Raw genomic sequence first — 27,401 nt, 5'->3', positions numbered from 1 at the left:
ATTTGAGTATTTTGCAATATCAGGCATAATTATTCACTATTTCTTTAATTCAGTTTACATGCAATATATTTACCACCTTATGTTTTCAGAACGTAACTTTAAACGTAAAAATGCAAAAAAATCAGTGATTTTTATTCCTCTGTAAATTGGTCACATTTTCTTGCATTTTTGATACTTTTTGTTTTTATAACTACGCTCATGTAGTACTCAATTACTTCGAATGTACAATTGATCAACCTACAGTAGCAATCCAATAATAGATGGCATGCTATCATGTGTATAACTACAATGAAAAGATGCTGTTTAAATTCACAAGTATGCTGCATTCCACACATATAAGATTATCTAAATCAGTTTTATGTCTTTCAGTACAAATTGATGTAGAAATATAACAAAGAATTGAAAAAAAAATTGATTTGCTATGTGAACCATCACTGTTTTTTTATTTCTTTGTATCGCCTCGGGATGGTGTTTCTGAAATTAAAAAAAATATATGGAAACACTCTATCAAACACTCTTTTCAAATCGCTTTTACGGGTGGTAAATTTGTCAACTTTGTATATTTAAAGTACATAAAATCAAAATAATTTGACAGGCAAAAAGTGCACTTATGATGTTGTAAACTATTGTAAAATAAACTGAGATAATTTTATCACCAATTTTTTTTTTGAAATCAATTGATACCGAGAGCTTACAATTATTCTCGTTGTAAGCAAACGTATAACCAGAGCCGTGTGAGCGCTTTCTTGCCCCCCCCCCCCTCACCCGAAAGCCACAAGTGGGTCCCAATGTTTAGTGATAGCTCTTGAAAACAAGATAAAAAATCGTAACGTTATGGCCACAAACTCTTTTGTAGAGAAAAAACGCACATTAAAGTAAACAACTATTAGATTTCTGATGAGACTTCACAGCAAGTTGACAATTCAAATACATATCGTTTAAACAAAAGAAAATGGTCCTCATTAATTTAATGTTAGAATATGTAAAATCTTTGTAGCACAATGAAAAAATCTGTCAACAGAAAACAGAAAACGACAAGGCAAATGCAATTGTCAAACCTAGCAAACTTTTGAATTTCGATACTGTGACGGAAAATTAACAACTTTCAAATTGAATGTGTCAAAATAACTTCATTGATAAGTTGTTGGTTTCATCTGTATACTTTCGACCAAACCAGAAGAAAAGTAAAAAGTCATACAACCAAAGATTTTTGTATGCTGAAAATTACGTCACGTACAAGCCAAAATCAAAAGGACAAGCATGAAGTAACAGCGCACACAAACGCGCATGAAACTATATAAAGACATAACGTGACACTCAACTGATCTTGAAACTTTTCACCGTTTGGTTTTTAAGATCAAAATACATACACAAATCTTGCTTTGAACAGAAACTTAACTTATGACTTTCACAATTTGAAAAAGACTATTACATTTCCCCTTCAGTTTGTCATTGGGAGTTAAACTAGTCGTTTAAAATACACACACAACGTACAATCTGGAAAAACTTCAGCAACAAGAATGACGAGTTTATGCAACAACACATCATATTTGTTCACTGTTGAGGTGAGTATCGTATATTCTCTATGTAATACAAGGACATCTTGCTCAATCTGAGTTGAACAATAATTCATATGCTAAGATACCGACCATCAAGTGATCATCTAGCCCGGCAACCTAGCTCCGGCAACCACTACCCAGTTGGCAATAGTTGTTTTAACATCATTTCAGCGTTGTAAAGCATTTAATCGATGTAACAATTACACAGAACTTTTGTTTTCGAAATATGGTACAAAGGGAAGAGAAGTGCACACTGATACCAGTAAAAACGTCAAACATTTTATGAATCAATGCAAATATTTTTGCCGCTCTATCCAGGTAATAAAACTATTTACTTTGTCTTGTGGGTTGTAGGTCTTGGCATTAGAAGCATGTTTGTGTTTGTGAATTAAAACTGAGATGTGTTGAATTTAGTCAACAAAACATTTTATTTTGCATCTATATCACATATAATTTGTCTATCTGATGCAAACGTATTATGTTTTGCTTCCTAAATTTGTTGGTGTGGTAACGTGTCGTAAGTTATTTGGAGGAAGCTGAAGATAAACGTTGGCTTATTGATGAGGACCAGAGCGATGATGATGATGATGACGCCGCAAACGCTTGACGACTGCAAGAAGAGCAAAAGGATTTGGAGGAGTTGCAGGAAAACTCACAATTCGTTTTTTTTTCGGTCTGGCTATCAGCCCCACGTGACGTCATCGCAGCCAACTCCCAAAGACTTTGCCAAAGAACATTCTCAGTTGCTTCACAGAGAGGAATCAAATGTATGACGTACCGTAGTTAGCTTTGTTGCGTTTGGAAAAGTAATTTTTAATTTATTCTACATTTTAGGAAAATTTGGGGGGTGTTTTTTATATTTTTCTTTGTTTTCCTTTCACTTCAGGCAGTTGCACGTTGACGACGTCATCATAGAACTGTGCCAGAGAGGACTTCTTTAAAACAACATTGTATTTTCGTTGTTTGACGCATTTGTAATCGCTAAGGTTTAAGTGCAAATTTTCAGCCCAGGCTGTCCGCCTGAAAAGCACGCAATTTAGTTAAAAAAAAAATAAACAAAGCGAACAAATAAACAAAAAAAATAAACAAAGCATACTTGTTTGTGCCAGGCGTATTTTTTTTTTATCAATGTTGTATTTCACAACGATAGCCTGGCATGTTCAAGGCTTGATTTCATAAAAAATGTAAAACTACAACTTACCAGGTGGGCTCGGTTCTTCTTGTTCTTCTGAAAAGTACAAAAAAAATATTAAAAAATTCTAACAATTATCTTTCAAAAGAGAGTAAGGTATTTGAGAAAGCACAACCAATCCTTGAAGTAATCCAGCTAGCAAAGGATGTGAAAAGATCTAAAAAGTGCAAACAATATAAAAGGTCTTTTATTCACCGGTAGCGTTATTGCAGGGCAACTATTCAGTAATACGTTAAAAATGATAAATTTAACGCTGGTACAAATTGTTTTATTTTCGAAAAAGATTATACTTTGAATTTTTTTATTTGTTAACTGATCATTTGTCTGATAAGTAAATATAACTCCACTTACACACCAGCTACCATGATAATTAAAGTTGCAAAGATTAAAACTACTCAGGCCAGGAAGAAAATGTATTCTAGGCCAAACATACTGTAAGTAGTTTTGAAAATATTGATTTTTCCGATTTTAAAAATTAAAATATTTTGTAACATTCATTGGCCATTTTCAAAATCTGTTCCTACGGGCCAGCACCACTGTCTTGTTTTTTTTTTGTGTTGCCCCATCATGCAATCACAAACCACCACACACTGATTCAAAGATGCTACCAAAGATAATTTTTATCTTGAAATTGAGAGACATGCAATAGTGTAGGTACGCTGCATGCAATACACAAAGAAAATTGAAGAGTGTAGTTTTAAAGACAGGCACATTTGAAAGATGTAAACCATAAAGTCTTAACCCCATGCTTCTAAGTCTAAAAATGTACAAGAAATTAAATCAAATACTACAATTGGGGTTTTCAGAATTTATCGTAGGCTATTGTTGTTCTACACGTGTAAAATTATTGACAATCTAAAATATTTGACAGACAAAAATCTAGCCTACGATATCAATTTTATCAAGTTAAATCGTTTTGTTCAATGACATTAGTGAGACACGCATTTCAAAGTGCTAGCAATCATAACATAGCACTTCTACAAAAGTTAAAAGAAAACCGAGTTGAATTTCACTATTTTTGAAGTTATAAGAAGTAAGCCTAATTATTGCATCATGAAGAGTGCTTTGCATTGCAAAACAAAAGTAAGTTATCAATCACGTTTTGACTACCAGGCTACAATTAATAAAATATATTTGACAAAACTGGTAAAACATTGCTGCCTGGTAATCTAACCGTGCCCAAGCTACCTGAGCAAATATTTTCCACTATCGTTGATATGATCCCCTCCAAGACGCCAAAGTTGTCAACATTGAACACATTTCCGCGTGTGCTGAAGTCCTGCAGCTCTTCATTAATGACCTTAGACCCAACCCCAACCGCAACCATCATGTCGTAATTCCTTTGGGCCGCCTTGATGGCAGCAACATTTCTATCTTCACTGGCATCTCCATCAGTCATTGTGATGAGAATCTTAATAGCGTTGCTTCTCATTGTAGGATAAACCACTTGATTGACAAATTGCAGAGCGCTGTACGTCTTCGTACCTGATCTCATTTGTTCGATGGCGTAAACCTTTCTTGAAATTTCTTCCGAATTGTTGAAAACCATTTGAGACAATTCCAGTTCACTTCTTTCAGAAAACTGCACAACGAAAACAAATGGAGAAATCTCGCGCACTGCTGGATGGAAAGCATCCACTGTCAGCAAGATCCAGTTTTTGATCCTATCAAAATCTTCTCGGTCGATGGAATCAGATCCGTCAACGAGGAAAGCAAGATCAATGCCAGATTCTTGGCAGCTAGGTTCCACAATAGGATCAGGGGGAGTAGCTAAAAGCGAAATGTAAGTGAAACCTCTCGCATGCAAGTTAATGTCGAGGTTAAGTGACAAACTGGAGGGTGCAGAACACTTTCATTAGTGGTTTGAATAATACTTGAATAAGCATGAGAAGCACACGTCACCAACACATGACAAACACAACAAACTTGCACAAGGTTTAGAAATAGGGGAAGTCGTGACCCCTTGGACAGGAGGAGACCTCGGACAAAGACTTTTCCGCCACTTTAGGATTGCACAATATCATGAAATCACAACTTGTCTACGATCTTTTTCGACAGCCATTTTGAAAATCTGGTTGTCAGCAGCGACAGGGAAGCTAGATCAAAAAAAGTTGTTTTTTGAAAAAAAAGTAAAATTAATCTTTGCAGTGTTAGAAGGTGCAGTTGACAGCATGGTCCAAGAAGCGAAGAGTCTTGTGTGGTATTTAAAATGTTATTACAAGCCCTTCTTATTCTATAGAGTCTTTAGGGATATCTTTTCAGTATTTGCGTGACACAGTTAGTATTTTTGCAATGGCTGCTATTTGTGAGACTTGGGAGACTGTCTCCCACACTGGAGACGTCTCCCACACATGGCACGTTTTGTTAATGAGAGAAAGTTATTAATTTTTTTTTTTAATTTTAGATATAAAATGGATAGAAAATATCCTCGAAATAAGCAAGTTGCCAACTTCAGCGCAGATGCAATCAAATCTGCGACGAAAAAAGTTGTAAATGATAAAATTTCGATTGGTGATGCTGCCAGTATGTTTGGTCTAAAACGATTGACACTTTCAGATTACGTACAAAAGTACAAGAAAAGCGGCATGTCCATGGACACAAATCTATTTCTACCACATTTCAGAAAAAGTTAAGTGTTCAGAGAACATTGAAGAACAATTACTGGCAGAATACTTTATCCAATGCAGTAGGATGTTTTGTGGCGTCATCAGAACAGTAGCAAGAAAAATGCTGGCAGTGCGAGTAAATGCTGGCAGTGCAATTTTTCTATTGAAGACTGGAGTAACTACAGTCTCAATACTGCAGTTGAGCAAAAAAGAACGTCATCAGTTTGGGCAAGTTACATCAAGAGAGCGGGGCGAAACCATTACTCAAGTTGGTATTGTTTCAGAAAGCGGAGCTGTTCTCCCTCCTACCTGGGTTTTTCCGCGCGTCAAAGAAAACCCAGCTCGTATGCTTGCTGGACGTTCAGATGGGCCACTAGCTCTTGCACACAAATCGCGCTGGATGACTGGGAACAATTTTCTTAAAGTGTTACAGTTTTTTGCACATATATTAGTCAAGGAGATCGATTTCTGCAGAGAAAACGGAATTGTAATTTTAACTTTTCTATCTCACACAACCAATAAATTTCACCCATTGGATATAAGCATATTTGTGCGTTTAAGTATTAGGCCTACAGTGAGGGTGTGAATGACTGGATGACCATACCCCAGGAAAAACTGTTTCAACTTATGATCTTCCATTATTGTGTAGTCTTGCTTGGGACAGAGCGGCAACTTCAATGAACATCAAGAAAGGATTTTCCTGTACGGCATTTTTCCGTTTGATCTCAACATTTTCACTGACGATGATTATATTGGCTGTACTGTTACCGATGGTCTTGACCCAACAATTGACACATTGCTTTCTAACGAGAGCAATGCAAATGATCAAAGAGAGCTATCAACTTCCGGAAGAAAGAAAAAGGAGATTCCCAAAAGCAGCACCCCGGCAAGTCAGCTCTACTCGAAAGAGGGGTAGATGTATGATAGCCACCGCCCACCGATACCCCTGAAAAAGAACAACCGCAAAAGAACGAAATCAAGTTCAAAACCGTCCCGTGTCATGAAGACAAAGGTTGCAAGAGCTCTTCCTCTCTTTACTGCGCCAGAGAATAGTTCTGATGAAAGCGTTCAAATGGAACTAATGGACACCGACAATGATGATCATACCAAAAGTAAAGAAGGTTAAAAGATTTACAAAAGCCAACTACGAATTGGCTGTTGAGTGCTTGTTCCTTTCAGCCTCCAAAGAAAAGTGCTGTTTATTCCGTTGGTCAAGTAACGGGTCTGATGATTCAGAAAAAGATGGAAGCGAAAATTTAGGTGATCGAGAAGTGATTACTAATAATGGCAATGGCAGTACTTCAGATGAATCTGTATAATTTACAGTGAAGCTTTTGCGTCAGCATGCTAAAGTTTCAGGTTCATTTGTCGAGTCAGTAATTGATGATATTCATGTGGTGAAACGATCTGACATTGAAAGGGTGTTGCCAGATCCCGTTCAGACTCATGGTTCGAAGAGGCAGCAATCTGCCATAAAATTTGAGATGCAAATGTCCGGTTATGTGCTGCGTTGACCTGAAACTTTGATTTCATGTTGTGTAATCAGGCCTGTAGCCAGAGCTCAGTGCCATGGGGGACTAACCAATTTCTAGGGGGAGGGACTAAAAGTTGCGTGAATGCATGCATGTATGCAGGTCTATTATTGAAAAAAAAAACTTCTAGGGGGGGCAAAAAATATCAGAGTTGCTTTGCCTCTTGGCTGGCTACGGGCCTGCTTGTAATTCATTTTCTTTCAACTAATGTTCGTTCGATAACCAGAAATCTTTTTTGTAAATATACTACCATCTCTAAAGTTGTCTTTATGTTATACAACTTTTTAAAGTGCACCTGTATTCTATTGCTCAGCTTTCCTCTTGCGTGGATTAAATCTAAAAAGTAGGAAAGATTTTTTCGAAACTCTCAAAGGATCAACTCAAGCTTAGCTAGACAATGTCCGAGGTCACCTGTAAGCTTATCCGAACTCACCCGACGGTTGCGCGGAATTCGAACACTCGAGAGCCAATCATGTTTTTGCGTAAAAACTGCTTATCTTACGGTGAATACTTCTGTTATTGTTACCGTTTGTTTGCTAATAAATATCCAACAAATTGATAACTGAGCTTCCTCCGAAAATTGTTAGAAATGCGAGAAATATGAAAAATCGAAAAATTGTCCGACGTGTCACAACTTTCCCCTACGATCTCTGGTGCCGTTAATAGAAAGATGAACCTCAAGCAGGGTGTTAGACTAGAATTGTTCCTCAAAGTACATTTGCAATTTAAAGCTTGATTTTAATTCAATCAAGTAAAAGTTTAGACTAGCAATCAGAAAACAGAGTAGGCCTACAGCAACCTACCTTAAAATAGGTGAATTTGCAAAATTGTAGACTGGAATATCGTAAGCTCTCAATAAATTTCATGTTAGTGTATAGTGTGTATTCAAAACGAAATAAACAAATTCTATTTTGATATCCACCTAGATAATGGAAAACTACTTAAGTAGAAATGGATTTTGATTCAAATAAAAATTCTTTGAAACGTTTATCTAAAGGAGATAACAATCAGGTTCATCTTTGAGGTTCATCTGTCTATCTTACAAGCAATTACACTAGTCAACAACAAAAAACAATTTTAGCCAACTCGAAAAGCAAACTTTTTGAAATGATTTTCCACGCTGATTTCAAATCTAATTTCAGCTTTTTTATAACTTGTCACATCGTCTTTAGATACTTTCTTATGCACAACCGAGTGGTGAGAGCCTCAGTTCGACGCTAGCAAGGGCGCCAGTTCGACACCGCTCAAAAGCATGAGGCTGAATCTTTAGCAAGACACTTAATGGCATGCCAGAAAAAAGGTGGAAACAAAGACAGACTTTTTGCTTTCTCGTCTACTTAATTTACATCTACAACCACCGGGTATAAACCTAGATACGATAAAAAAGACTATGTACCGTTTGAAGATAGGCCATATATTTTATTTAAAGGGTGTGGAACCAAGTTTGCATTATTGAAAAACCAACGTCTTATCCACTGCGCCATTCCATCCCGGTTTTATTTTTACTTTTTATGAAAAAATTCACTGTGCAATAAATTACATTGAAGCTGTTGGTATAAGTTTCATCTAATACCAATGAACTTTGGGTAATTGTTTATCACAATAATTGTTATCCTGACAGTGAATTTAGTCCTAAATTTCCAGTGCTGCCGCAGTAAGCTATAGCCTACTGTTGCTCGTATTGCAAACGAATCTATGACATTAAACTAACAATAAAAATCAAAAACGTAAGTCTTCGGTGGAAAACCTGAACAATTTGACTAAAACCAAAGATATTACTGACACCAGCTTTTCAAAATTTTTTCAAAAATTTACCCATTAAAAGCTTTTGTTAATTGTTTGTTGACTAACGTGAATTAGCTTGTGTGGGTCAATCTAACTGTACCAGCAAATTCACATTCACCACGTGCTAGCTAATTGCAGAGTGCAAGTAACTAATGACAAGGCAGACAGCACAGCTGCTTTCATAACAATACATCATGTATCTTATGATATACACAAGCATTGCAAAAAAATCATTTTGAAGCAGTGTTAACATTTATGTAACTAATGTCACCCGGTCCTTCATTCTTCTACTTTTGTGTCCAATTTTTGAACACTTGTAAGTAAAACTTTCACTCACCGCAATCTGAAAAAGAACAATAGATTCTGATTACCCTGTTGTGGTCTCAAGCACGCCATAACGTTTACGCTTTGTCGCTTCTACGTTTTTTTATACCTTGTTTGCGATGTTTGTCATATACGCTATTGTTTTTCGTTGTGATGGTCAAAAATAAAAACAAACTGAAATGAACAGCATGGTTAAGAAAATGGCAAATATAATTCTACTCATTAAATCCTACAACGTGCGGTAGATACAATACGTTGCTGCAAAAGTTGGTTAACAGCGTCACACGTAAAAAATAATACGTCTAGTTTAGTAAAGATAATAGCTTGAACTAAGCTGATAGCTTGCCAGAACTTAAATATCTGTCTATACATTTATGTCAGAAAGAAAGGAAAAGCATATTGTTTCAACAATTTGGAATATCGCTAATACACACAACTGAAAGAATATTAACAGAAAGACGACTTTCCAATGTTCGGGAATTTTCCAAATAGAAAATAGACCAACATATAAATCCCATAGGCAAATCTTAAAACATTCAAAGCAAATTATCTAAAAAATATATTATGTTAATTTACTTACTTCCTGGAAGAAGCTCCCGGATGATATCAGAGATGATTGGACGTAAATATTCGACATCAAATTCTCCAGGAGGTCCTTTTGGCCCTTGTTCACCCTACAGTAACAAAATTAAAGATGAGTGGGTCTGCCATAATGATAAAATAATGTTGCACATTTCTGTAGTTGCAAACATTCAAAGCGAACACATACTATATGCTACATGTTGAAACGGAAGACTTGGTGAGTTAAATGCTTCGGAACATAAACACAATGAAACAATTTTGTGACGTTTCTTAATAAATAGTTAGATGTATTACTTACTCTCGGACCCTGGCGTCCTGACCGACCTTCTGGGCCATTCAAGCCATCTATTCCGTTGCGACCTCGCTCTCCCTAAATAAATAATTTTGCTCTAAAAAAGACTGAAACTGTTAAAATGTTGCACCCAATAGATTCTTACAATCAGTAGACATGTCGATCAATTACAACCCGACAGATGTTTGTAAGCATCAATCATCTGTCTTATGTGATTCAATTGTCTTTTTAATATTTTTTGACCCAATTACCTTCCTACCCCGTTCACCAGGGTTTCCTTGGGGTCCGAGTTCATTGGAAGGTTCACCCTTTCCTCCTTTCTCCCCTCTTCCACCCTGTACGCACAATACTGGTTTAACAATGCATGATAAACTATTATTAGTAAACAAAGCAATCAAGTTTGGTAACCATTACATTAAATCTTGCATTAGGTTGAGTTATCAAGCAAACTGTAAGTTATCAAATTTGGAAAATTGAAATTTCGAAACTACAGTTTGTTTGTGAGCAACAGTTGAACTGATAATACATCTCAAATAAATTTACAATACCGGTAACTTTAAAAATTAATTTACAATTACCACTGACCTGGGGCCCAGAAGGTCCCCTCTCACCAGGTAAACCTCTTCTTCCATCGCTTCCTGGAAGACCGACATCACCGCGTTCACCCTGCACAAGACCAAGACAGAAATAACATTTTGAAACTATCATCTGACGCAGGTTGTAGAAATATTTTGATATTGTTACAGACATTTAAATCAAGTTTGAAAGAGCTCTCGTCTAGCATCAAGCAAATCTAAATCATAACCCACCACACTAAATGCAACTTAGAAGTGTAACAACTTGCAAACCGTAGAATGAGAACATTATGAACTTTTGATCATCTCTGACAGCCTGCAAAGATCTGTTATATTTTAAGCAACATTTTACCTTGTCTCCATCTTCTCCTCTCTCTCCTCTTGGGCCTTGTATTCCAGGAGGTCCCTGAACAATTATCAAACGAAGTGTTTTTAAAAGACTTCAAAATTTTAAAACGAATTACTTTGCACTACAAAATTTTCTGAAAAGATACGTTTTGAAGATTGGATTCCGAAAAGCAAAGCAAAACAAGTATCGGTAACCAATTATCGTAAACTTGTGAAACACCACACTTTCTACAATTTTCTAATAAAGCCACAAAGATGAAGGATTTAACGAAAAACGTTAAAAAATGTAAATGAACTGAAATCTTGCAAAGTTATTAATCTCCGGTGGATGCAAAACATTTATGTAATTTCATCATTTGCATCGTTCCAGTACAGAAAGATAATCAAGCATGCTTATAGAGAAAAACTTACAGGGAGACCATCGACTCCGTTTACTCCGCCAATGCCTTCAATACCCTGCGAAATAAAAGACGGAATCACTCTTCAATGATGTCGGTAAGTAAAGGTGGGATTATGTTTAAACATGATTAGTATATAGTAATCATTAGTAACTAGTTTTGAAAACGTTATTCTGCATGTGATAGTAGGCCTAACCATTATTCTGTATCAGTGAAGACAAAATAAACGAATAATGTTGCTTAAGTATATAAAATCTATCTTCAGCAAAAATTTAATTTTCTTGTTTATTAAAACTCTTTTTGTGATATCTAAGGAAGAGATTTATTGCTAGCAATGAGCAGTATTGAGTTTATAGGTTAAAACGTAATATAATCATTGATGATTAAAACGGTCACTTTATATTTTTTTCATCGGTAACAGCCTAAGAAATATGGCTTTAGTCGTATAAAAACCTTTTGTGATTTTATAACTAAAATTGCTAAAGCAAATTAATGTTGTAAATTCCGATTTATGCACTGTTGTAACAAGGTCAAGGTCTTATAAAATACTTTCCTTGCAAACAAGATATAATGTTCTAAGCAGTGCTGTGAATAAAATAAACTAACCGGTTTTCCTGCAGGACCTGGCTTTCCGCATAATCCAGGCGGTCCAGGCATGCCCTAAATGATGCAAAGTTTAAAAAAAACTAATTACTTTTCAGGCAAAGTTCGTGTTAGTTTATCAATGTACAAACTTATCTAATGTTCAAACTTTCGTCTGCATCAATAGCGCTAAAAAGAGAGCAACCACTGCCAGAATAAAATAAGAGTCAGATTATGAAGATTTTAAATAACAATCGGGCTACCACACTCTGTATAAGCGGGTAATCATAAACACCAAAAGCGTTCACTATATGTGTAAATAAAGTGTTTTTATTCGTGATTTCATTTCAGTTTGCCTTTTGCATTTTCTTTTTAAAAGTTGCTGTTGAAAAAATGCGATACGGTAATTCAAGAACTAACTTAAATTTCTTCTTGATTTTTTTATCGATATGAACAACTAAAACAAATACCATACGATAATATTGATCTGAAACGACAATGTGTCACACTGTTTATGACGGCAGCTTTTAATGAGCAAGATCTCACTGTAGTACACATTCGAATATTTTTACGTTCCAAAAAAAAAAAACAGAAACAGGAATCCAAAAACTAAAGAGAAAACCAACAATACCTTTGGTCCTCCTTTGCCCTCATCTCCGGGTTTACCACTTGGTCCTCGTGGGCCTGGAACACCAGGTTCTCCCTAAAATTTAATGATTTTGTTTAGCTGTAAAGTAAGCTGTAGCTCAGAGCAAAAATTTGAAAATTTTCTAAGCAAAACAATTATTTCTGTATTTTTATCTAGTAATTCCAATAGTAACTTTTTGTGTTTAGATTCTTCCTCTTCTTTAATTGGCACCAAGCATGAAATAAATCAAAAGTTTCACCCTTTCTCCTTTTCCCTTTTCTCCCTTAGGTCCGATCTTTCCTTCATCACCCTTCAATAAAAATAAAGCAAATTGTTGGGATTTTCTACTTATCGTCCAGCCATGTTGAAAAGCAGTAAGAAACAACCTATAAGCTCATTATTATCCCCTCATGAACACAAAAACCAAATCTTTGACCTGAGAATTGGTTTTGTATCACTTTTGTATTGTTCGTGTTTTTGATAAACTATTGATTGATTGACTGCAGCTAGGCCAAACATTTTAATTCATCACAAGATTATAATTGCATTGATATTGTACAAAAATGTGGCAGTTTCAAACTCACACATGCTTTAACAAGAGCCTGACAAACTGTAATGTTGATAGCTTGAACTGATGCAAACTTAGCGGAAAAAAAGGTCAAAACATAGACAAAGATATCTGAAACAAAGAAAGACAAAGATATGATTTGATAAACTTTCTACTTTGAAAGAGTGACTTTAATTTGTGCCATTTCTGAATCTCACCGTTTCTCCCGGACTTCCTTTCGATCCGACTTCGCCCTACAAAATTAGAAACAGTTAGAATAATTGATTTTATATGAATAAGATTAATGACGGAGTTATCTTTACAAAGTAGAGAGCTTTAATCCATTAAAATACTGAGGATACTGAACATGCTTGTTTTGCTTTGAATTCCTAGCTGTACAATTGCCATCTGTAGCCTACATTTTTTTTACGGATTGTTTTAGCCTATATTGCTTTTCTCTAATAAGCTATACTGTGATATCGAGGTGAGGTAACCATCATCAACATAACAACATTGTTACCAATTACAATCTAGGTCATGTTGTGTGTATTTTGTTTGCAAACAACTATTTTACTGTAATTGCAAGTTTAGACAGAATGTCTTTCCCTAAACTTGTCATTTCAGTTTTCTTAACCAAGATATATGTTTAGTAGTGCATATTGCAGTCGACAAAATTCTATTGCTGTAGATACAGAAAAACTGCAATCATGTAGGCTACTGTTAACATTAGCACCACGTAAATACACAGCTATAGCCAACGTCGTAAATCTTACTTTGTCTCCAACTTCACCCTTGGGACCGATCATTCCTTTCTCTCCATCGTCTCCCTTTAAAATTTCAAAATTTTATTTTATAACTCAATAACTTTTACACAACTTTTTGTTAAAGAAATAAATTCTAACATTACTTTTTTAACGCCAAATCGCCTTTCAAAAGTTTAAATAGCCTACCAAGATTAGTGCATTGCATTACAGAAACCACATTGTAGTAGTGTAGGCTATTGTTTTAGTAACGTAGTTTTGTTTCGAGCGTGAGATATAACAAACGCCAAAAGTGTAGACTAAAACGCAGCCTACTTTCTTGCTGCAACTCGTCATGATCTCAAGGCACTTAACTTCTAACTTACTTTCCGTCCTCTTGACCCAGGTAAACCAGGCTCTCCAAATTCTCCTTTGTCTCCAACATTTCCTTTAAGTCCAATCATACCCTAAGAGAAATTGTTGACCAAAACTTATTATTTTTCATGCTACAAAAATCGAACAAATGCTGCAGTTATGCCGCAATACCGAAAAACAACAACATAATCTCCTGGGGAAAACACAGATAACCACAAGGCTATTCCGGTACTTGACACCATGTTGTTTGACAGTAGTTATGTATCATATGCTTTGTTTGCTATGAACAACATACCGCGATGTGAAGATGTAGCCTTCAAAAATATTATTGATAGATTGATTGCTAAATATTCATCACGTATAATAAAGGGCATATTGCAATTTAAAATTATATCAATTGCCTTCATTTATGATCTGCGATGTAGCCTAATTTTGAAACCAATGTACGAAAAGAAACAAAATTTAATCGTACCTTGCCGCCCTCAGGTCCAACGACACCTTTATCGCCCTGTGGAAACAAAACAATTAAGATTGATCATTTACATAATACTTGGTTTCAATATTGACTTGAATCACAAAAAACAACACAAAGCATTTGAACAGACTTGTCTCGAAAATGTCCAGCTATTTAAAGGTAGGCCTACCGGTGGCTCTTATTAAGACATAGCAGAAGATATTCAGTTTTAATTCAACATAAGGTGGAGACTAGTATCTGAGAGGTCGACCGGCTAGTGTACCGAATACTTACCACTACCTTTCTGTTTGGTCTGGATTTCATTTCAGGTTCCAACCTATTGCCAGCATGATTATCATGGCATGTCCTCTATCGGTGGCCGAGGAACTTCCTTGTGGGTGGTCAATTTGTAATCAACGACGTTAAAAGTGGTACCGACATTATTTGACTTTTGGCTTTTCTCGAAAAAAAAGTTGGTTCATAAGAAATATCAATCAGAAAATGGGGGAAAGCAACAAAGCTGCTGACAAATGCAGTGGACAGGCCAACATATCCTGTCTTAGTTTTTTTCAGCCTACTTATGTGGTATGTAGCGACAGGGTTGGACTATCTGGATAGCGGTAAACCGTGTGCCCGGAGTGATTTTGCTGTCTGATATCAGAGTAGAATTTTATCGGTTAACCGTTTAGCATAAAAGTAATGTTGCAACTTCGTTTTTACACGTTTATAACAAGCTTGGATATCCTTGCTTTCAAATACAGGGTCTAGTAATCCTCGGAGTTAATTTGTCATTTTGAGTCTTCACCGTAGCCACAAAACTTTGATCTCCTTTACATGATTCCGCAATCAACGGGTTGTGCTTCATAACAAATGGGTTGCCGAAGCAGTAAATGTTGGAAATACGGGATTCGTTTTGTTTACATGGTATGTGTGGACAGTGGACACTTAGGCTACAATAAACTGTGTGAAAATTAGGTGATTTTATAACCGATTATTACTATGCATAAATGCAGAAAAAGAGGTTGTCTGATAATTTTGTGTATCATCCGCTTAACTGATCAACTTAAAATACAAATATCTTAATTCATGCGTTATCCGGAATGTAAAATTTATTGATAACCTAGTCAACACAGTTGCGAAAGTTGACTAGGGAACTGTGTTCCGAAAGCTAATGTAATTCGATATTGCCACAACGAACTCACAGCATCAGGCTTGAACAGATCGTTAGAATTTACACTGTGAAGAAAAGAGAATGTTTTTAACTCACCTTCGGTCCAACATTTCCTTTGTCTCCAAAAGAACCCTATAGGGGAAAATTTATAGAGTGACATAAACATTCATGCAAACATAATAAAGCAGCAATTGGAACTAAAATTGGAAAAAGTAAAGTCTACTACACGATGTCACGGAGTTCTAGACTTGGTTAAACTAATCCAACCAATTGATTTCCGCCGGTTTGAACTTTAATGTGCAATGAAAATGCTCAAAGCTAACAAAGATAAAGAATGCCATGAAATATCAAATATAACGATCCTACTTACTTTGTCTCCTTTTTTGCCCTGAAACAAGGAAAAAACACAAAAATCAAAAGCTTTTCAAATTTGTTCGTAAAGTTAAGTAATTGTGCCACTGCACCAAGAGATGTTTTATATTAATTTGTTGATGTTCTAGACTAGATCTTGATTTTGATCGACATCTGTCGACTGACTTGTCGTGGTGGGAGTGCCTGCGTGACATTCGCAGGACGTCGGTTTGGCATCGCCCGAGAGAGTATACGCCTAGTCTTTCGCTGGTATCATTTGTCTGTTGTGTGGCATATACTGTATAATTCGCAGTGTTATGCTGCATGTTGCTATAACAAAAGCAATTGAAAATGATTTTATTATTATCATTGCCGCTTCGTTTGATCTCTGCCAAAGCGATGACATCACTTTACTGTTGAAATTTTTATAGCTCTCTAAACTTAACTCCACAAGCGTTTAACCAATGGATCCAAAGTGAGTTAAACCTATAATACACCCCAATAAAACATGAATGTTCCCAACGTGGATGAAATATTGACGTGGTCTCATTCGGGCAAAGTTATTGACCTAGTGACTAGTTCTAGGAAGAGGAATGGTTCATCGAATATACGAGCAAGGATAACTTTTTATGATGCAAATAAGTAATGTTTGTATGTTTGATTCTCTCGTGTGCTGACATTTAAATGCCATAACTTGTTATCTATTTTACCTACTTACATTTATAGACCAACTGTCTTCATTCGTATTACGTTATCAAGTCAATCTGAATTCAGTTATGACATAATTTGACATTTAAAGATATAAATTTAATATTTAGATGGATTCATTGACTGATATGGAATCCTGCTTGATGACATCACTTTTTTCTACGTTACAACTTTGAAAAGCTGGTTAAAGATATTTGTTATCTATTGTCAGTCTAAACGGAAAAAATATTGGGAAATACAGTAGTGGCAGAATCAACCTATACAAAGGTTACTACTTAATTGTGCATTTTTACTGTGTTGGATGCGTTTACAAAAAAAAGAATTACCTGTGGACCGTCAAATCCAGGGCTGCCTTTCGGTCCGACTTCTCCTTTCTTACCTTGAGGACCCTGAACATAAAAAGTCAATGCAACAAACTAATATCATGCTGCATTTTCCAACAACCACCATATATTCTGCCATAAGGAACTTCGCTTATGGTGTTGTTTTGTATGTAGGCTACTGCTAACGTAGTTAAAAAAAAAACGCATCAAAAATATGCCTTTTAGCTTTCAACACTAGTGCTGCTGCTGTGTGATCTTTTACTCGCTAGGTTAACCTGATGCTGGCAGAAAACCCGCATTTTTCAGTCATTAGTTATTATTATTAAATGATTATTTATTTCCATCAGACCAACAGGTGCATACAACTTGACATACAATACAAGGAAGGCCATTAAAATGTTAATTGCAGTATCTGAATGAAATTCAATGTCGAAGCAGTGGATTTCGACATATTATAATTTGTTTACATTTTTTGTACCCATAGTCTAAATTTACTGAGCGAGCATTTAAAACATAACACAACGGATAACGGTAGGCTACAGTTTTGTCAAAAGAACGTAAAAAAACAAAACAAAATTAAGACAAACAAGAAGTAAAATCTCAGCATGAAAGTCTCTAAAGTACCGTACGTTATGTAAAGAATTCGGCACAATAATTTGAAAACAACACTAACAAAAATGATCATCTCAAATGCTTTGTAAACACTTTACATTACCTCAACAAAGTCTCCTGGGGGTCCTTTGGGTCCAGAAGGTCCTCGTGGTCCAACTGGAAGCTGAAGTGAGCAAATCGGAAAATGTTTTATTTTAAAACTTTTGCAATTTTATTTCAAGAGAAATGTTGGACACTCGAAACGCTTGATCAACATTTTATAGTGCATTAAATGAAATAAGAACATTTGTATCACTGTATGTTCATTCTCGCAACTGCGAGGTATTTTTGTGCAAATTCTGGTGCTACAGTAAGCACCCAAATATGCCTACAAAATGGAGTTGCTTAAAAAAGCATAACTTAACCTTTCTATAACATTTTTATCAACTTTGCAAACAAGTTAAGCATGCTTCTTACCTCACAAGAGCAGGTGCAATTGTTGCAATAATTCCCAGTATATCCAGAAGCTTTCGGGTAGCACTATCATAATAAAAATAATATTACTTACTACAAAAAATTAACATCAACAAAAAGACTGATTTTTAAAAGTCTGGAGTTCTGAAAATACTCATTATTGTAGAACTAGACAAAGGTGATGAAACAAAACGTTTGTGCAAAAGAAAGCTTTATCAAAATATGGACAAACAAAATTGTCAAATTTAACATTCTGCATCTTTATTGAGCGTTTTCCAATGATTTGTCAATGGTATGCCCAGAAAGTTTCAAAGATATCTTGGACTCACCGCCTGAAAAATAAAAATTCAATTTTAAACAGTTTCATAAAAAACCAACAAAATTTAAAACTGTTTTACTATCAGTTTAGTTTTCAATTGCAATCTGGCATATAAAAATTCCAAACAAAATTGATCTACAGTAATTAAGGCTATTTTCATAATCATTTACAAAAGTCGCTGTGACGAGACAAAAGCTTGAACAAAATTGTAGCGAAACGATTGGTTCTTTTTGATGGACTTCATGAGCAAGAAGCAATTGAACCTTGGCCCATTGAACTCAATCAAGCAAAAATTTGAGCTAGTTCATCTTCTTGCGGGAATATTAGACACATGAACATTGAACAACCCAATTCAAAGTCTGGGTATGTTAAATCAATGTAAAAAAACGGTTGCTTTGCTGTCTGGGAAGTCAAAGCAAAGGTCTTTCTGCCAATAAAATCGACTCTACAAGTAAGCCGACCGATGTTTGCTTTAACTGCGGCTTTTATTAGCTTACCTCCAAGACATTAATAATGTCAGCCATTGTTTCGAGGGAAGTCATTTCCATAAAAGTCGACGTATCAGGTCTCCCAATTTTAGCCAACTTGTTAAGAACAATTGTGTCTGGGCACAGTCCCTCGTTCCAGCCATCCGATTGTACTCCGCTGCGTTAAATTTTAGTGCTTTCTTCAGTTGAATACAAAGGTAAAGTCTCCAAACGAAGCCAGACATAAAGTCAATAAAACCACATTTATTGTTTAATGTTTATTTTTATAAAAAATAAACTTTCAGTTCGAATCGCGTGTGATCTGGCGGCCGTTGCAGCAACGTAAAAAATTCCTTGATTTAAATGATAGTATTACACAGTAGAAGACCCACAATATTGCTACTATGAGCCTTTAAAGCACATAACAAGGACAAACTCGTCATTTAATATAAAGAATTTCATTTTATTTGATTCTAATAAAACTGAAAAGATAACAAATAGAAAAGTTAATAAAACAGTACCGCATTTGAAAGATAGGTGTGTTACCAACAAAAGGTATTTTAAGAGTATTGAAGCATTCAAAATACTTTTCAAACAGTACGCTGATAATTTGGTTTTGTTGAGTGACACAATGGAAGATCTGACAGAGACATTTGAGAAGTGGAAGGAGTCGCTTCAATGCAAAGGTATGCTTGTTAACGTCAAAAAGACAAAGATTGTACGGAAGGGGAACCCATAATTAGCAAAATCGACCCTTGTGGCGTATGTGGAAAAAGAGGAAGGGGAAATTCTGTTAAGTGTACGAAATGCAGGAAGTGGGTGCATGAAAGCTGTGCAAAGATGAAGAGAGTGACATGCAGATTTGGAGATGGTTTTGAATGTGAAAGATGCAAGAAGATTGAAAAAGGAATGGTTGGTCCTGTTGAAAAGCTGAATGATGAAGTTGAGTCAGTGAATGCCTTTTGCTATTTTAAAGATAGATTGAATGCCAGTGGTGGTTGTGAAGCGGCAGTGATTGCAAGAGTAAGGTTTGGTTTGGTGAAACTCAGAGAGTGTCGAGAGTTGTTGTGGAGTGTCGATGTGGTAGAAGATTTCCGTTCAAAATGAGAGGAATAAATAATTTATACCAGTTGCATGAGATCTGCAATGCTGTACAGAAGTGAGACATGGTGCTAACGGGAAAACAAATTGGTGTTTTTAAGAAGAACTGAGAGAGCGATGGTGAGATCAATGTGTGGTGTGAAGCTGATGGAAAAAGGAATACCGAAGAAAACTAATGAACTTGCTTGGGTTAAATGAGAATGAGAATTGAGAGAGATGGTTTGGGCATGTTTTGAGAAGGGATGAAGATGATGTTTTGAAAAGAGCGCTGGAGTTGCGAGTGGATGGTCGCAGAAAACAAGGAAGACCCATGAAAACGTGGAAACGGCAAGTTGAGGAGGAAAGCAGCAAGGTGGGCTTGACGAAAGAGGACGCGTTAGACAGATCGATGTGGAGGCAGGGTATGAAGGTGATTGCGGAACTTGAAGGTGAATCCGGCCACCCTCGGTAACAGGGACATCACCAGATTATAACTGGACTACTACTACTACTACTCTGCTAATCGTATCCTGCCTATTGACAAGGGCCGGCAATTTTTTAAATTTTAAAACATTTACTTTTTCAGTGATAACAATTACATCTTTGAAAGCAATAGATTTGTATCAATTCCTAATATTTTAAAATTTGATTACTAATTGTTTCATCAAAGTGTGAGCAGAAACATGTACTTCTGTACGTGCAAGATGACACTTTGTAATTAATTTTCAAATGTCAAAACAATATTAAACAAATACGATAACTTATCAAAATAATTGCTTCATATCTAGAAGATAGACACAACAAATATGTAAACCCCTTTCTGCCTCACTGATTCTTTCTATCGACTCCCTATAAGTACATTGTCTTAAACCTGTCACTTACTGGCACTCCCTAGTGACAGAGACAGGTATGACCGTGACTCCGGCTCGTTGTAGATCCGTAATCGAATATTCGATGTCGTTCATTGTCACGGTTGGATGACTTTTGCCATTTGTTATCACAATCACGATCTGGAATGATAGTTGTTAGAACTAAAATCCTACTTAAACACCAACTGATTTTGTTTGAAAGATTTTCCAAGGCACTCGAGACAAATTAATATTCTCAAACATTTCAATCCCGGACTATTCTCTCAGCACAAATGTTCATACTTTATGGTTACAGGGAAAATGTGATGATCATTCAAATTTGTCAAGATCAGAAATTATAGCTGTCAATACATTCAATACCATATCGTCCACCCCTTTAGGTCAGTTGGTTAGCGCGTAGCCTCGTGAACGAAAAAGCTTCAAGATCAAGCGGCGCTGTTTCGACCATCTATGTGCTTGAGCAACGCACGTTAAGGACCGCTTTCCATTCAGCGGCAGCTAATGGATGGAACAACTCACGGTAACAACACTTCAACAGTCGGAAACTTCAATTTACTAATCTCAGCAACTGGCTCTTCGTCAAGAGCCTCTACATTGTAGAGTCTACAAGTATGCGAAACTACCAGAGTCCAGAAATAACCTATAAAGGCTTTGTCAGTCCGAGGATAAAGATTCCACAACTAACCAACTAACCCTATTTGATTTTAACCATAGCCAATGTTGAACACAGCCAACTTAGCCAGCTTCACATAAGTACACGTAGCCACAAGTAGCCGGAAAAGATAAAAAAGCTGTTGTAGCTTGCTCGTTAAGGTTAGTAAGATTATATTTAATCGATTGCAGATAAGGCCACAATATTGTGTAAGAGAAAAGGTGCAAACAAGAAAAAAAACACGTGTTAAAGCTTGAAAAACTTGAAAAGCAAAACGAAAGCTTGAAATGCCTAACGTTGTAAAAAAAAAAAATTAAAAAGTACCAGCTTATAATGTGAGCAACCCCAACTTGTATTTGACTGTTTAGAAAAAGATCGAAACAATGAGGACACGCTTACCGGCCGAGGGTTTGTTGGAGAAATTGCGTCTAAAAGACGTTGAGGTCTCGGTTGAGTTTGGATGTGGTCCACAGTAGCGTTAAGTGCTGAAATGGAGATTTAACATTAATGAACTGTAACTTTTTGTCTTTTGAGAAGCAATAAAGCTCTTTAAAACACAAATCAAATTGTCGTTGTTGTTTAAATATTGTGACAATACTTTTTCTATGACATTTGCATAGATACTTTTTCCTAAAAAATGCAGATGACGAGTGAAGGATGATCGGTTGGGCTGCTTTAAATAAATAATAAAGCTTTGGTAGAAAGTTTGCTTTGTTGAACCATGGACAGACAAAACAAAGTAGCTTTAGCGGGTTTAACATGTTTTATTACAAAGAGATATAACATAATTGAAATATCAACTCAAACGTTTTCGACGCGTACGTTTGTCCTCATCAGAAATTATTTAAATCTCCAATATACATAAAATGAAAATTATAAGATAAATCTGACTATGCACTACAACTGTAACGACACTCCGGACTGAAAAGCACAAACTGAACAAGTGATGCTAGAATGATTGCGAGTAAACTATACTGCGGAAAACAGATCACATAAGGTGAAAGTACAGGCATGTGACAAACAATTAGAACACACACAAAAGGAACGATGAGCCACAGGCGAATAACTGCCGGTTGACAGACGGATTATTACGTTTGATTCTTAAGGCTTACATGATCTTAGTCCAGGGGTTCTTAAACTAGGGTCCGTGGACCCCCAAGGGGTACGCAGACTAGTTTTAGGGGGTCCATGAAGGCCCAATGGAAATCTTAGTGTATAATTTCAAAAATGGAATAAATTTTTCGAAAGAAAAAGATTAAGTTCAAACAACTATCTTATCAGCCCTATCAAACACAAAGCCACAATTTTATGTTCTTGTTGAAGACAAACAGCAGCATTCTTCACATTGATGAAATTAAATCAAAGACATTGAAAAACAATCTGCATTTGCTATTTCTTAAATTTAATAAAGCATAAATGTTGTTACCAATATATTTTAATTTTATTGCGTTATGACCAATTCATGCTGATCAAAAAGTTTCTCGGACTAGGCCACAAAGGGGGTCCACGCAAACCAAAATTGTTTTCAAGGGGTCCGCGTGGTTAACAACCCCTGTCTTAGGCTAAAATACAGATCTTCCCCGAAAGATGATTTTAAATTGATCGATCGAGACATTGTCAGTGCACAAGTCACAAGAGGCGATGTGCTTTTTAATTGCACTTTTGGTTGCAAAAGTGCATTAACATTGAAGAATGGTTTAACAAGTTTATGAGAACCGTTACTTTACTCTGGTACATCACCTTTGTTGAGGAACGATCCTTCTCCAAGAAATCTAAGTCTTTCCAGTTGTGTGTTGATTCCATCCATGATCCCTTTTCTTGTGGAGGGATTTGTATAATCTTCAAAGGAGGACAGTTCAAGAGGAAATACAATATCACTGCTGAACTGCAAAGAAGTATATTTAATATAAGTGTGCGTTGCGTTGTTTTCATTTCGTCATAGGTAAGTTTAGGCTTAGAAATAATAGCAATTCAGGTATATGCACAATTACCACATAACCGACTCTCCTTTTACAAAATTATTAACGTTAGCAAATTCAAAAATATCTCCAGAAAAATTTTGGTGCTGTAAACTTAACAACAAAGTTTATTTTACGTCGCAATACAACTGGAAGACATAGGCTATGCAAGTTAAATGTCAAACCAGCACTTTTACAGTACATGTAGCCTACAGTTTTATAGGCTACATTATAAAAGTCGAAGACATAGTAGGATTTTTCTTCTTTTATTTAAACCTTTTTAAAAAGAAGAAGCTTTAAACCTTTTGTGTAAACAGCCATTGGTCCTAAACGAGTTAGCTTATGACCAAAAATTGGACATAGACGAACAAACTAGAAGTCACATTGTTATCAACTGCCTCAGAGCGCAAGGCTAGCTCGAAATGGATTTATTCATAACTTGTCACACTAGTGTCACTACCAGATAAGAGCATTGTCTGTAATGTTTTTTCGGTCATTGCTATCACAGGAAGGGCTAAAGAAACAGTTGGTGAGGATGAGCTCTAAGTGGAGGAAGACAACAGATAGGCTACATCATACCTGCCTTGATTGATATATAGTTTAAGTTACCGCGCCACCTAATCCAAGTTACAACGTGCAAAAGATGCACATAATTATTTTAAAACTCATGTTTTAAATTTCTTTAAGTCAAGCGTGATTATTGCGTCATCCGGTGGAATACGCTGACTTTCCAGTCACCTGCATCAATGCGAGTCTCGTTTCGTCTCCTCCATATTGAATGTTATCCGTCCGTCCAATCCGGCGAACAAGTTTTTTCAAGAACCTCATCATGCGGCTATGGTGATCCCTGAAGCAAGCACTGCTATCAACAGCTATGACGACATCGTTGGCACATTTTGGTTGTCTAAGGGCTGAAAAACAGGGGTTATTGTTTCAGTGCAAGAAGTAAAAAAAACGGATCGATGTATTTTCCTTTCTTGGAAAATATTAAGTATTAACACTCAATGCTTTGACAAGCTTTGCCTTAGTGTTAATTGTTTGTTTTCCGGTAAATGGGTTTTGCTTTCAAAATTGGCAGGAAGCAAAATAACATAAGTTGCGGTTTTGACAGTTCCTCAGCTACACGTCATCCTTTTGACAGTAATTCAGCGTCTCCAGACAATCAAGCAATATAGCAAAAGCTTGATTTTGTTGATTTGAGACTCTCCTCCTGTATCCATCAGCGCAAATTGATTAAGCTATGCAGCTAGATGCAAACACTTCTTGAAACCAGCAGTGTGACATTTAGTGGGCCTACAATCCCTCACTCAAAACATAGCACTATCATTCTGTATAGCTTAAATTTATCAATTAAGTTATTTAACAGTAGGTTTAAGTTTTCGATTTTATGGAGAAAAAACTACAAGTTTTATTAATCTATTGCATCTTCGCTTACGTTCTGGAGGGGGTTCACAGCATACGCAGTTGCAATCTCCTCTGACCACATCTGGAGGCAAAGGTTCTACTTCAAGTACTGGATCATCGCTTAAAATTCCGTTTCCTCCGCGAAAAATAGTCTTTGTTTTTAACCTTTTACCGATGACATTACTTTGGATAAAAAATACAAAAACTACTGCCCCGGCAAACACCCTCATTTTAATATTGCACTGCAAATGGACGCAACTAAACGGGTTTAGCTACAACCTGCAAAATAATAAATGTAAAAGCACGTTTATCAAGTCAGTGATAAAATTAAGTAGTAGCCTAAAGGAAATCTATTTAAAATATGATAACTGGATACCTCGAACAAACACAAAAGAAAACGTCTTCAAAGTTTCAGTTTCATTCCCGAGAGTGTTTTATTTTAAGCTGGTTGAAGTGTTCATTGAATTGTGTTTCAACTTGACACACCTCAATGTTCTCTCGTGACTAATGGGAAATCCTCTGAGAATAGTGTCATACAGTAGACTGTGCATTGGTGATCAAAGAATTCTAAACATGTTCTCAAACACAGGGATTATCAAATCATTCACAAAGAGTTGGATAATGGATAGTTCTTGGAAACAAATAATGACAGGCAGGTAGGCTACTTACGCATCTTGTAAACAGTTTGGAATCATTCAGACTTGATCATTGTGATTGCACACCACACAAGTTTACAATGCATGGCGTTTTATTGGTGCTCATGAAGTCAACTTTATTGACAAAGCAGTATGATTTAAACGTTCGTTTAACATATTTGATGCCAACTAAATGATGGCAACCTAGTTTTCCAGTTATTCCAAACATATCAGTACTCACTCCTTTTTTTTCGAAAATTCAACAAAAACCCACAACGAACATATTACCAACCACTGAGACATTAAAATGTGCCTGGCCACTGTTGAAAACTTCTGTTATCAGTTACTATCATCTAAATTTTACAAGTATGTATTGTTCTCGTTCTCTTTTGCAAGCTGCTAAATAAGCTACTTAACTGAGCTTCAATAAAGCACATTGCAAGCTTTAAGCCCATCAAATTGTTAATGCTGGTTTCGCCTTTTTTTTATGCAAGAACTTTTCTGTTATCAGTTGTGCAGCATTGTAGGCGATAACAGTGAAACCAATAATTTCCCACTGGTCTAGTTTAACAAAGTGTCAGAAAGTAGCCTACAACTTTTATAAAACCAGGGAATGATATAACATTATCCCAAGAAATAACCAACAAAGTTACCGCACGCAGTGGTCAAAGTATACTTTATTACAGGTTATTCTTGTACTTAGAGACAACCTCAAGATGTTGTACTGTCGTAGGCCTATCCCAACGTTTGCAAAATTTTCAAAAAACTAAAGTGATGTAAAACTTTAGTATTTGGACAAATCTTCACTAAGCAGACGTTATTAAAAAAAAAAACTTATTTAAAAGAGGATTAACAAAGATACATGTTTCGAAGGAGTAGGATGAATCTTTTCATCACAACTTCTGCATTTTAATTCCCGGTAACTCCTGACTCCGCAATATGTCGAAGATTGATCCCACAACAACTATGGTTGTGATAAATTTCCTCCATTTAATATACAAAAAATACACACTTGCATTTGAATTGACTTTTGAAAAATGGCTGTAACAAAGTGATGGGTATTTAATAGATGTTTATCCAGTCTGAAAAGGTATGCTGTAGTAACTTCAGTTGCACAGCACGGTAAAGCTAGAGTTATCAATTTCTCTGGAGATTTCACTCCAGAAGAATTCGCCACCGCCCTCGTGATTTTTACGAGTCCGAGAAACAGGAAAAGTTTAATTCTATTGAAGAATCTCGGATATTTTATGTTACTGTTATTTGCACAAGCAATGACAATGAGAGCTTACCATTCGACAAAGCAACATCATAAACAGGAAAGCTTGCTTTTCACACTTTTCGTTTATAATTACACAAAAAACTCAAACCATTGATAAAGTTGTTTAGCTATTTTGTATTTAAATCTCTAATAAGTCCAAGTGTTATAGGCTGCCCCCTAATGACGGGACCTAGCCTATATTTTATTGGTTGAAGTTCTTCAAAAGGATTTTTACTTAAAAAGTCACAAGAAATAACTTTGCACGCATTTGCAGCATAGCATATCATTGAGGTGGCGGCAAAATTTCACAATCTTCAAGAAATGGAATTCTTTTACCCTCAATCTTGAGCTTCAAACCCAATGTGGATCTTCCACTCATGAAATTTTGCACAACGATTTCTTGCTCAAAGTTGCCATCCAAAATGTGTATTAACACTTTTGAAGTTATAAGGACGGTGACCCCACAAAAGTATGTTAAACTTTAGTCATTGAGCGGTTATCTTTCTGATTTTTAGAAAAAAAATACATAAGAAACGAATTAAAATCATTGTTAAATGCTAAACAACCCTTTTGTTTGTGAGTATCAAAATCGAAAAGTTTGTTAGATTGCAGAGATGAAGGA

The 27,401-nt window shown here is 36.0% G+C and overlaps 2 protein-coding genes across 2 annotated transcripts in view; both read right to left on the bottom strand.

Annotated features, from left to right (window-relative positions):
* LOC145769882 (matrilin-1-like) overlaps positions 1-18,198 on the bottom strand; it is a 30,402-nt gene extending 12,204 nt beyond the window's left edge. The window contains exons 1-21 of the mRNA XM_082581423.1: positions 18,141-18,198; positions 17,788-17,847; positions 17,076-17,138; positions 16,061-16,078; positions 15,787-15,822; positions 14,538-14,573; positions 14,077-14,157; positions 13,724-13,777; positions 13,169-13,204; positions 12,663-12,713; positions 12,407-12,478; positions 11,800-11,853; positions 11,207-11,251; positions 10,800-10,853; positions 10,458-10,538; positions 10,124-10,207; positions 9,879-9,950; positions 9,579-9,672; positions 9,012-9,017; positions 3,940-4,521; positions 2,761-2,787 (exon numbers count right to left, since the gene is read on the bottom strand). Coding sequence (XP_082437549.1) covers positions 2,761-2,787; positions 3,940-4,521; positions 9,012-9,017; positions 9,579-9,672; positions 9,879-9,950; positions 10,124-10,207; positions 10,458-10,538; positions 10,800-10,853; positions 11,207-11,251; positions 11,800-11,853; positions 12,407-12,478; positions 12,663-12,713; positions 13,169-13,204; positions 13,724-13,777; positions 14,077-14,154 — 1,390 coding nt within the window. The 5' untranslated portion in view covers positions 14,155-14,157; positions 14,538-14,573; positions 15,787-15,822; ... (2 more) ...; positions 17,788-17,847; positions 18,141-18,198. The remainder of the gene's footprint in view (positions 1-2,760; positions 2,788-3,939; positions 4,522-9,011; positions 9,018-9,578; positions 9,673-9,878; positions 9,951-10,123; positions 10,208-10,457; positions 10,539-10,799; positions 10,854-11,206; positions 11,252-11,799; positions 11,854-12,406; positions 12,479-12,662; positions 12,714-13,168; positions 13,205-13,723; positions 13,778-14,076; positions 14,158-14,537; positions 14,574-15,786; positions 15,823-16,060; positions 16,079-17,075; positions 17,139-17,787; positions 17,848-18,140) is intronic.
* Positions 18,199-18,921: 723 nt separating this feature from the next.
* LOC145771404 (uncharacterized) lies at positions 18,922-25,158 on the bottom strand. The gene is made up of 6 exons (XM_082583166.1): positions 24,918-25,158; positions 24,221-24,393; positions 23,265-23,409; positions 21,924-22,009; positions 20,886-21,013; positions 18,922-19,101 (listed from the first exon to the last, which is right to left on the bottom strand). The coding sequence occupies exons 1-6, from the start codon at positions 25,114-25,116 to the stop codon at positions 18,945-18,947; spliced, it is 888 nt and encodes a 295-aa protein (XP_082439292.1). The 5' UTR covers positions 25,117-25,158; the 3' UTR covers positions 18,922-18,944.
* Between the last annotated feature and the right edge of the window lie 2,243 nt (positions 25,159-27,401).

Source organism: Aplidium turbinatum, chromosome 5, assembly GCF_918807975.1.
Source record: "Aplidium turbinatum chromosome 5, kaAplTurb1.1, whole genome shotgun sequence".
NCBI classification, from domain to species: domain Eukaryota; kingdom Metazoa; phylum Chordata; class Ascidiacea; order Aplousobranchia; family Polyclinidae; genus Aplidium; species Aplidium turbinatum.
The sequence above is the reverse complement of the archived record's forward strand: the minus strand, read 5'-3'. Positions and strand labels throughout refer to the sequence as shown.